The sequence below is a fragment of the Monopterus albus genome, unplaced genomic scaffold, assembly GCF_001952655.1.
Source record: "Monopterus albus unplaced genomic scaffold, M_albus_1.0 scaffold132.1, whole genome shotgun sequence".
Taxonomy (NCBI): domain Eukaryota; kingdom Metazoa; phylum Chordata; class Actinopteri; order Synbranchiformes; family Synbranchidae; genus Monopterus; species Monopterus albus.
In genome coordinates this window covers 1,116,231-1,127,579 of record NW_018128012.1, presented here as the reverse complement: position 1 = coordinate 1,127,579, position 11,349 = coordinate 1,116,231, and the positions used below count along the sequence as shown (strand labels likewise).

Sequence of the window (11,349 nt, the reverse complement as noted above, 5' to 3'; positions counted from 1 at the left end):
TTTATTTGTTAAAAAAGTTTGACATATCCAATAAATTTCGTTCCACTTCATGATTGTGTCCCACTTGTTGTTGATTCTTCACAAAAAATTACAGTTTTATATCTTTATGTTTGAAGCCTGAAATGTGGCAAAAGGTTGCAAAGTTCAAGGAGGCCGAATACTTTTGCAAGGCACTGTATAATAGCTGAGCTTTTCTCGTACTTTTTGTAATGTAGCTTTAGAAATGAAGGATGGGAGGATGCAGAGGGGGCCAGAGAATGAAGCAGCTCAGCTGATGGAAGATTGGTACATTAAGTGTCTAACAAGGAAACAGTTGTGATTTTGATGAAGATAAGTTCTGACAACCCAAATGAGTTTATACTGAAAGGCATCAGATGTGTGAATCCATGCATGTAAGTGTGTAACGCAGTGATGAGACAGAAGAGGAGGCTGCTGGTTTCCTTCATAGTAGAGCTGTCTAAGAACATGCAGGTTCTATGACTTCTTATTACTTGTGCTCATTTCCTACATCTCACCATTTCACCATCATATTCTATGAAGATAAGTAAGCGGGTGATCTGTGGTTCCACCTTCCCTGCCTCCCTGATGCTCATAACAGTGTGAATCCACTGGATCATTGCTGTAAGCCCAGCAGCACTTTGTTTCCCTGTTGTCTCCTCCCTAATCAAGCCTGTCTCTTCCACATCTGTGTGTGATGATGATTAAAATGGTACTAATTTCCTTTCATCTGTAGGAATCACGTCTCGTCCTTTCATTATGACTTTAACAGCTGGCTGCTGGTGAATAACAAGCTCCACCAAGCAGAACAATCCAATAAAATAAGTTTTGGATGTGTAATGAGCGCCTCTTGCCATCTCAGCTGCAGTTCTGATAACCTTCAAGTGGCAAATAATAATCATCTTTTGGCTGGTGAATGACTAGATTTCACTCACTATCTTCTGAGTTGATTTGATTTACTGGTTTGCAGCTGTTGGAGCAGCTCAGTAAGTCTGAGTCAGTGTCAGCGCGTCCCCAGTAGGTGGCACCAGAGATTAATCTATGTGCTTTTGGACTGCTATCTTTGTGAGGCCCCTCTGGAGTGTCAGGCCAACTGCATGAGGACATTTTGGGATTGTGACAATGTTTGTCAAAGTAAATGAAGACGGTTTGGGGAGTGAACACGATTTTACCAAATTAGGACGTTTTTAAAAGGCTCCATGTTTTTAGAAAGTGAAGATGTTTTCTGGTTGAGTGAATAGTTTCTGGACAATTTATGAAAAGTGGGGAGAAGATGATGTTTTGGAAACTGATGATATTTTGAAAAAATGATTTTCCCCTAAAATGAAACGTGTCTTCACAGTGTTCAGTCAATTTCATCATATATTCTTCTTTAGAAAGTGAGGACTTTATGGGAGAGTGTGCTGAGTGTAGATATTCTTTGGAAATCAAAGATATATCTTTTAGAAATTGATGCTATTTTTCTGTTCTTTGATGGTATTTGGAAACTTTTCTAAACAGAAAGGAAATTTTTGATAAGTGAGGACATTTTGAAAACTCCATTTTCCAAAACGTTCTCACTTCATATATATTTATGAAAAGTGAAAACAGTTTTCAAAGTGAAATCATTTTTAGAAAGTGAAGACGCTTCTTGGAAAATTAGGCTTTATAACAAATATTTCATTAACACTGACATTAGTATTTAGCCCAAGGTGCTGCTACCTCACCAGCATGGCCACAGGACCTGGTAGAAAGTGAGAATGATTCTTGGAAAATTAGGGTTTTTAAAAAAATTATATTTTTGAAAAGTAATATTTGCAAAATTTCACTAAGGACATTCCCATCAGCTCCAACTGCACTTCATGCTTTGTGCTAATTAGCAAATGGGAGCATTGAAACTAGGATGATGAACATGCATGAATGCTAACATTAGCATTTAGCCCAAGGTGCTGCTACCTCATCGGCATGGCCACGGGACCTGGTAGAAAGTGAGGATGATTTTTGACAATCTTGATGTGAAGCATAGATATTTCTAGAGAGTGAGGAGGTTTTTTTTCACTTTCCAAACATCTTTGTGACGTAAGAATATACCCAAAAATTATACTTCTATATGTGCTGAGATCAACACTTATCAAAACTATGAGTACATCAACATTTAAGTTAAGAAAGTGAGGAGGGTTTTGTAAAGTAACAATGTTTTCAAATGTTTGAGGGCTTAGACTTGAGCCTAAGATTAATCTTAGCATCAGGTTTAGGTTAATATCGACCTGAGGGTCAGTGTGATGCAGATAGTTTGGATGGTTAAGCTAAACGTCTGGGCCCAGAGAAGGTATCATGACAATAAGGGTCCTCACAAGGGTGCAAGTATAACTGTGTGTGTTTTTTGGAGAAGGGACAGGTCCCCACTTCCTGTCCTGGGGCAGCATGTCGGTCAAACACTTCCCTCAGGAGACGGCTTTCTCACGATGGAGAGGACAACCACACATACACAAATAAAACTCACATAAACACACTAATAAACCAGATTTATGGGCACAGCAACTGAAACACACAATGTCTGAAGTGCTGATGCATCAGTCAGGTCAGGTTTAATGAGCCTGCAGCGGGATGAAACAGTGGCTTCAAACTGCATCACATAGTTTGTTAATCATGTTAGCTCCTGTCAGCTTTCGATCATTTAATCGTCACCTCCCTCGGTGTGTTTCTTCCTGTGACGACGGGCCTCGAGGGATACGTCCTCCTCTGGTGACACACGGGTCAAAGGCCAGAGTTGAACAGCTGTCTCGGCTTTGGTGTGTGTCATGCAAAAAAACAGAGGAAGTGAGGATGAGTGGGAGTGTTTGTCAGGCACTGGGGGAGATGAAGGTGTGTGGCTGTGCGAGGTCAAGTTATTCCCTTGACGGTTTCTTAGGAAACACAAGTGGAAGTGAATCGCCCCACTCTTTTTCTCTCTCATTTTCTATACTGCTTAGTCCTGAACGGGGTCGTGGGGGGGCTGGAGCCAATCCCAGCTGGCATCGGGCGAAAGGCGGTGTACACCCTGGACAGGTCGCCGGTCCATCGCAGGGCCTCGCCCCACTCTGTTCCTACATATGATGGAAACACAGACATGTCCAAAAGTGAGCTGTTGGACTGCACCAACCAAGTGTTGCTTTCTTGATGTTAAAAAGAAAAGATCTATATAGTTTTTGACATTAAAATATCTTGCTTTGACAAGTAATCATGCTGTGTAGCACTTTGCTAACACCAGGGTGATAAACAACGTCTAGAAAACCCATTAAGGTGTGTCTTATACTGTGTTTGGTGTTTGCAGTGGATATTAGTGACTATTAATGTAGTACTCTAATATAGCAGTGGTCTGAGTATTTTATTATAATTGTAAATATGTGTATATTTTATACAGAAGAGAATTATGGCCACTGCATAAAATTGATTTGAATTCTGACTTTAATCTCAGAATTCCGAGAAAGAAGTCAGAATTCAAATAAATGAGTAATTTTCCAATGTTCTCAAAAACATTTGTCAACAGACCCATTAATGGTTTCCAGTTCGGGGGCCGTTGCATGTTGCTGGATGGTAGGGACACCCCCCAGCAGCACTGGTTTTGACTCCAGGGATCAAAAACAGACAGTTTTGTACAAGAAGCTTGCAGACAAACTCACTGCATTAACTTCTCTCAGCATTTTCTGTGTTCACTCTGGATGAACTCAAAGCCTTCAGGCATTCCTCTACCATCATGAGCTGTTTGGTCAGACATTTTTCTTCCTTAGAGCCTTCCAGTGTTTCTATTTTCAGTCTTGCACATGCTCCTTATCATTGCTTTATAAATACATCTTATGCTGCTGACCCATGCAAAAGCATTCGCCTTTGGTTTATGAATGAATGGCACCTTCTTCCAGTTTAGTGATATAAATGAATTTGACATATTTCAAAGTAAAATGCAGTACAGGTGAACAGTAATAATCATTTACATAAATTTTTCTTGTCTATTGTAATGAATAATTTATGCCAAAATCAACAATTTCCCTAGTGCTTTTTCCAGCTTTCAGCCTACAACTGCTGCTGTGCTCCAGCAGAGTTCGGACTCTGACCCCCAGCCCTTCCTGTCGGTATAGGTGCACTGGTTATTGATAAAAGGCGAGTAACCACGGCCCGTTTACAGGCACTGCGTGCGTAAAACACCATCTTTGATCATAAAAAGCCGCCTGAGCTTCGCAGGGCTTGTTCGGCTTGAATTTGACCTACATTTGCCGCTGGTGTTTTCATTTACCATAAGTAACGTCAGCCGGAAAAGCCAGCCACCATATATAGGAGCGTTTGTGCGTCTCACGCCGTGACAGTACATGTAATGTACCGGCATTTCCTGCAATATTGTAAGACGTCGCTTCGGGAAAGGGTCTGGACGCGGTGAATCACGTACGAGCCCACAAATCTGCGTCAGAGCCCGGGGTAGGTGTAGGATAATGCTTTCTTATTTTATCCGTGTCTCATTTACAGTCAGACTACAGCAGCCGTGGTCTGGTGCCTTACGACATCTTCAGTTTAACAGAGACAGGTACGAGACCTCGTAATGTGAAAGACCTCTAGCTAATACCAGACGTCATTGAACAGTCCTCCTATCCAAAGTCTTCCTACCGCTCACTATACATTTATTAGTTAAAATGCGATGCGGTGTTATTTCTGAATCAAATATAGACACTTCTTCATTTCGGCATCCATGTCATCCACCAAGACATTTATATTTTATCAAATTATGAGTGTGATTCATGCTGGTCCCTGTGCTCCTCACCACGGATTCATGTATTTTGGTGAAAGGGGGTTGAGGGAATTACAAGCGGGACCGTTCAAAACGTTAAAATTCCTACAAAAGTAAATCTTACTATGTCCTTTTTATTTCAGCCGAATGTAAGAGTGAATCCAATTGATTAAAACAACACATAGTCACATGTTTAGCCCTTCGTATTTGTCTATACCTTCACGTAGATTTTTTAAATTATGATTTCTGAACTGAGGTTTGGTTGTCTCGTGGGAAGGTTGCGTGAAACTCATTTTAGGTTATATTGCACGATACGTGAAAGACACCAGATTGGTTTATTGTTGTCTCGTCGTTTTCTTTTAATGATTTCTGTTAAACAGCCTGCAGGGGTCGCGTCCCATTGTCCTGTTTTCTGCAGCTTTAGCCGACATTAATAACAAAGGACTGTGTTGGCTTCGGTGCGCTCTGCTGACCCAATCCAAGGTCTTCTCTCCGATGCATTTTAATACGGTTTCTAGTGTAACTCTGGTGTTATCTCGGATTCAGTGAGGTTTTAGATTATATCTTATTTTACAGCAAGATGCTCGTCATGCAAACAGTCGAACTCGGATTATGAGAATGTAAATCGTTATAAATATTAAATTGTTGTCTGTTTATACTGTTCATTTTGCATTTATTTTGTTATACTCTACAGCCTTATGTTGGTATATTGTTCACTTGCACCTTGCTGGAGATTTGTACATGCACATTGAGAGCCGCTGTACCAGTCAGATTCCTCTTGTTCAACACACCTGGCCAATAAAGCTGATTAAATAAGTGAGTAAATAAAGTAAATGCCTGTGTAAAAACGTTGTATTACAACAGGCTAGGCTGTGACACTGATCAACCGTTTCATAATCTGTAATAGTTCTGTTGTATAACAATGACAAAATTTATTCACTGTGAAATTTGGAACCTTTTAATTTTTTAAAAGCTTTGTTTCAGCGATGTTTTGTAAACTATTGATACTTTTAAGGACCATGTGATTGACATTTAATTTATTTCAAAGTAATTTTCTGTTCCTGCCACTCCAATAGCAAATTTGGAAACTGATTTTCCAGTGGTCAAATTTGTGCCGAGGTTTAAATCAGGTTTCCAGGCTCGCTAATGACAATTACTGGGCCAAAAAGATAAAGTGTGTAAACTGTGACCGGATTAGGTAATATTAGTTCATTAGATGTGAGGTGGCTCTTGAACAAGCCCATAATAACACACTCATGCTGAACTGCTTCAAGTTTGGAAATCTGATAGGAGGGAACCTCATGTCAGGTTCTTTAAAGTTTGTCACATTAATACCGGACCAACTGACGTTTATTCTTTCAAAATAAAAAGACGTTACTATAACCAAAGAATGTTATCTTTTGGTGGGAAACTAAAGATGAATGTAAACCCAGTGACCGGGATCACCTATAATTTAGTGGTCTATGATTATTTTGATAAGCAATGACTCTGCATCATTGGTAAAGAAAACATAGCTTCATCTTAAATTAAATAATTTCTGGTTTCTGTAGCCTTGATAGTAAACTGAATTGTTTTGGGATTTGGGCTGACAAAATGTAACATTTGACTATGACAGCTTGGGCTGTAGATAACTGTAATTAATTTTTCACAATGTCTAAACATCTTACAAACCAAACAGATCATAACAATGGAATAAATGGTAGAAAAAAAATCATTGTTAGTGGCAACTGTATCTGCAATACAAAACAGATGATGTTGATGAAAAAAATACTTGAACTTACTGGATAAATATCCTGAGCACCACTGGCCAGGAAGCATTCAATTTCCTTGTCCACAGGAGAGATTATGAGACACCGAGCCCCTGGGCACAGACATGTAAAAGGCCCACTACCCTCCTACATAGGATCAAGATTCCCAGACTGAAAGCCAACTATGGAAAACAGTTTTTCTTTTTTGCAATTGTTTGTGGTGTGGTTTATATTCTCTGTGTTTTACTTTTGTGAGGTTGTTTTGCATGTCCTTGTGCTTATTTTGCATCTGTTTGTGGCTGTTTTGTGTCTTTTTTTTTAAAACTAATTTTGTGCTTATTTGTTGTTGATTGACTTTCCAACATAAAATTTTTACAGTCAATTTGTACAGAGACTCTGGTCCAGGGGCACCCTTTTCTATTTGGGCCACTATTGGCCCGCTCATTAACCATCCATGCATGTACAGCAAATAATTTATGGTATTATTTTTTTACAAATTTGTTCCTAATATTTCAGTTGATTCTGTGCTTACTCTCTGTGGTTCATACAGTGTTCTGCAATTTATTTGCATTTTATCAATGCACTAAACACATGGGGCTTCATGTGGGACTACAGCTCATTTTTTGATTAGTTGTGGTTTAATCTGACTGTGTATGTGTAATGTGTAATTTTTTTAATATATCTTGGAGATCTGTGAGCATTTTGTAGTCCACATAATTATTTGATATACCCCATCAATGAGTAAAATGGGGCTGTAGTCAGGCTTGCCTTTTTATTTTGAAGGAAATCACCGGAAACGTCCTGCTGTAGTCGGTGTAACTTGACACTGCTGGCACAGCGCAGTATGCAGAGCAGCTGATGCTCCTGCGGCGCTAAAAATAATCAACGTTTTCTCTCCAGCTCCCACTTTAATTTGTTTGTGTTTCCTCTTCTTCTTTCCCTTTGTTTATTTTATTACTTTTAAAATCCAGTCTTCAGGAATGAAACGGTGGCAATAAGGATAATTACTTTTCTCCGAGGTAAGTGCTGTTTTAATATATGTGACAATCTTAAGTTATCTTAAGTGTGTAAATTAGCTTTCTAGTGTGAGCAGGAGCTAACTTTGTTGTTAAAATTAACGCCATTGGGTGGTTTTTATAAACGGAACTATATTCCAACGCTGGTGTTTTTAGTAAAAGCTGAAGGTTAATTTACTAAACTGTGGTTTCTGCTTGTTATTTTAGTACCATATCAACGTTACACTGTCAGCTCACATATAGCTAAAGTGACGCACATTGGGGACCTGATGCTATGTTTTTGTTTCCGTAATATAGTTACCCTTTAATTATACTGGTCGTTCCTGGCTTTTCCGGTCAGGTGTCCTTGAGCAAGGCACTGATCCCTCCCGGTGATATCGCCGGTGTGTGAGTGGGAAATAGCAGAAAGCGCAATGAGTGCGCTTCAATGCATAGAAAGAAATGCATAAACAGCTATACAAGTGGCTGTTATAGAGGTGCCACGTTTTAATGAGACAATTACCAAAACTTCAGTAGAAACATCTCAAACAGCAACCTAATACTTTTATTTTCTAACCGTACATACACTATGTTCCAGTGGTTATTAGGGGTGTGACAATACACTGAGCTCAGGAGAGGAGACGATATTTTAACACAATTATTAAGAAATCTTCAGTGATGCAGTATATGACTGGAAAATTATTTTTATTCGACTGGAAGTCACAAAATGCAAATCGGTGCAGGTGTATTTTGAAATGTTTTAATGATCATGTACAGTAAAAGACAACAAAATGCAAGTTCTGTGAAAGGTTTTGCCGCAGACTCAACTGACTGGCTGCTGTTCTGTATGATTTCATGAGTCTCTTCAGATCTTATGACTGTGCATGAGCTTGACTGAGTTTCAAAGGTGTGAAAAAGCGCAGCCCTCTCCATTCATTCCTATGGGGGATTGCGTTCACCGCACATGACACCAGCACCGGGCTCCGGTAAAATGACGTAACCACGTGAAGTGAAAAAGTTGGATCTGGTTCAACTTTATGGGCCTCGGATGGTGACATCACCTGGCAAGAGCGCCGTATTGACCAATCACATAATGAGGACGATTGTTAGCGTGCGCATTCACTGCTATTCACTGTCGAATTAGGGCCACAGTTAACGCACCATAACGAGACACCATGCATTTTCATTAGTACTGGATGTTAAACGGTGTTTCTATAATCTATCAGTGTCGACACACTGGTGGTGTAATTTGTGCCAAGGTAGAGCAGGCTACGTTAGCAGCATGGCTAACCAAAACACAGCGGAAAGTCCCCGGCTAAAGACGTGAATGAAGCCACTTGAATCGAATTGTCACATTATTGTACATATCTACAGCACTCCCCCTGCAACCTCTAACCCCATAAGAAACGCAGCCCCTTGTGTTAAAACACAGCATGGAGTTACAATAATGTGAACGTGTGGTCAGAGCGCGCTGTCATTCTGGCCTGGTTCTGTTACGTACCGACATCGCGAGAACTATCGCCATGTTTAAATATCTCGAGATCCGGTGTCACGCGATATCATCACGCCCCTAATGTTTATTTCTGCGTATATGACAAGGTACAAGGTGCAACTTTTGACTCAAACAAAAGATGGCCACCAGGTGTAAACATCCCAGGTGCTATTTCAGAGTAGTGATTTACATTACTGTCACTGTTTAATTATTTCACAGTTCGTTCTTTTAGTTGGAAAATGTGATACATGAGTGTAGATTTAAATGGCAATCTCTGTGCTTGGCCAAAGAAGGTTTTGTCGAGAAAGAAAGATTAATTTGAATAATTTATATCACTGTTGAAAGTATGAGTTGAGGTGTTTTTTCCTGTTAAACAAACTAACAGCTAGGTGAGTAAGCGCACTAGTAACACAACACTATGGGGCAATAGTTTGAGAACCTCTAAGCACATTGTATCATTGTTTTAATCAGAAGCTTTGAGACCCAGAGGTATGAAGTAGATCATCCTAGCTAACATTAACTCAAACAGTAAAACAACCTCAGTCTCCTGAAAGTTAGGTTGTGGCATTATGACAACATTTAATGACATTTCCAATATTTAACATGAATGCTGCATCAGCTGGGGGCATGTAGCTGGGCAGTGCTCCTGAAATAGCTCTCATGCGTGACACTGGACTGTTTGTGTGTGTCTGTGTGGGTGAATGTGCGCACTTGAGTGTGTGACATAACACGAAAATGTCTGACTGAGTCTCCAGAGCTCATGCCAAATCACGACCAGTGAGACAGTTTGTTGTGGGAAAACATAAGGCGTTACAGGTGTTAGGTACTTTCTTAGTTAGATAGATATTGATTAGAGATCTGTTGTATTAGAAGATGTTAGTGTAGCCAGGATGTCTTCCTCAGGCTGTTAAATGCAAGGTTAGTTAAAGCAGAGAAAGGCTGCAGTCAGGGACAAATGTTATTATGACGGTAAAAGTAACCATAATATTTTTCTTAATGTGGATTGTTGTGTTACAGTGTTTTTAGATACACACCACATAATCAGCATTCACACACATTATTTTCTTCATGTTTTGTCTACTGCTCTGCTCAGCTGCCAAGCTGGCATATCAGGTGACGTCACGGTTTGACGCCCTGCGTAGTATGGGCGAGCCCAGAAATGATTAATATTGTATAGGTTTCTTGGTCCAGGGGGCTTCTTCTTCCAGGCTGCCTGGGAGCAGCTTTGGGGGTGGAAGATGCCTGGACATGTAATGTTAATTCTTGCCTGTGACCCTTTGAATAAACCAGCACGGTTATATTTTTTATATATCCAAGTGGTCTGCGTCGTCCCTCTGAGTTCCTGGTTTGAAAGAACCGGACGTGGCTTTATAATAGAATAAAGCCTTTACAGGTTATTTTCACTGACTGATCTCGGAACAGCTGTGCAGTACAAGTGTGATTTGTGTTGTGTGACCTGGCATCTAGTTTCTCTTTGTATATTCATAGATTGACTCGAGGCTTGTGTGGAGCAGCTGGGCGGTGGCATGGCCTTGTCGTTTTGCGGCAAAGACGAAGGTAATGCCTACAGCGTGGGGCAGGGTGTGCTGAACAATGGCTGCTTTGTGGACGCTCTCAACCTGGTTCCCCATGTCTTCCTTCTCTTCATCACCTTCCCCATCCTCTTCATCGGTAGGTGATGGACAACAACACACATGTTTACGTCTCTTGTATTTATGCCCCATGGAACGATACAAGTTTTTGACTTTTGACTGTGGGTTCATCACACTAAAAGTCTGTTCACACACATAGGTAGAGCCAAACAACACCAGCATCCTCTGTGACCATCTTCTGGATGTTTGGAAATTTGGCTGCACTTAATGAAGCATAAAACTCATCCAGTTTAAGAGAGTTGAACTTCTCCTTTAAGACGGTGTCACATTGGAGATCAATCAGTTCCAACTGCAGCTCCTGTGGCGCCGTTTCAGGGTCTTGTGTGAAGGGACATGACACCAGCTGAAGTGTTTGTCAATTTTTCCAAAATCGGAGAACCGACGGCAGAATTCTCCGTGCAGGTTGTCCAGTGATTTCCTGTATTTTTTTCACATGTCGAGGGGCCTTTTTCAGTGTAGCCAGTGTGGGGAAATGAGCGAATTACTTATTTGACATTTGCTTTGAGAATAAAGCTAGCTTGGTTTTGAAGGCTCTGACGTTTGAGAACATTTTGTGCACAAACTGATTTTTCCCTTGTAGCTTCACGTTCAGCTCATTCATATGTGTCAGTATGTCCCCAGCAAAAGCTAAATCACAAAGCCAATCTGTGTCACTCAGCTCAGGAAAATCGTCAGCTTTCTCAAGTAGCTCCAAAAATGAGCTAATCTCCTGTTTGAGCTCCCACACTCA

The 11,349-nt window shown here is 40.4% G+C and overlaps 1 protein-coding gene across 14 annotated transcripts in view; it reads left to right on the top strand.

Annotated features, from left to right (window-relative positions):
* The first annotated feature begins 4,361 nt into the window (after positions 1–4,361).
* abcc9 (ATP-binding cassette, sub-family C (CFTR/MRP), member 9) overlaps positions 4,362–11,349 on the top strand; it is a 65,792-nt gene continuing 58,804 nt past the window's right edge. For 5 of the 14 annotated variants that reach the window (XR_002275955.1, XR_002275948.1, XM_020613332.1 and 2 more), the window contains exons 1-2: positions 7,305–7,499; positions 10,456–10,638. Coding sequence is in view for 3 of the 14 variants with exons in the window: in XM_020613332.1 (XP_020468988.1) it covers positions 10,494–10,638 (145 nt within the window). In the remaining 11 variants the exon portion in view is untranslated. Of the gene's footprint in view, positions 4,426–4,512; positions 4,532–5,530; positions 5,549–7,304; positions 7,500–9,175; positions 9,357–10,371; positions 10,639–11,349 lie in introns of those variants that run through there. The other 9 variants (XR_002275958.1, XR_002275957.1, XR_002275956.1 and 6 more) reach the window with 7 other exon arrangements.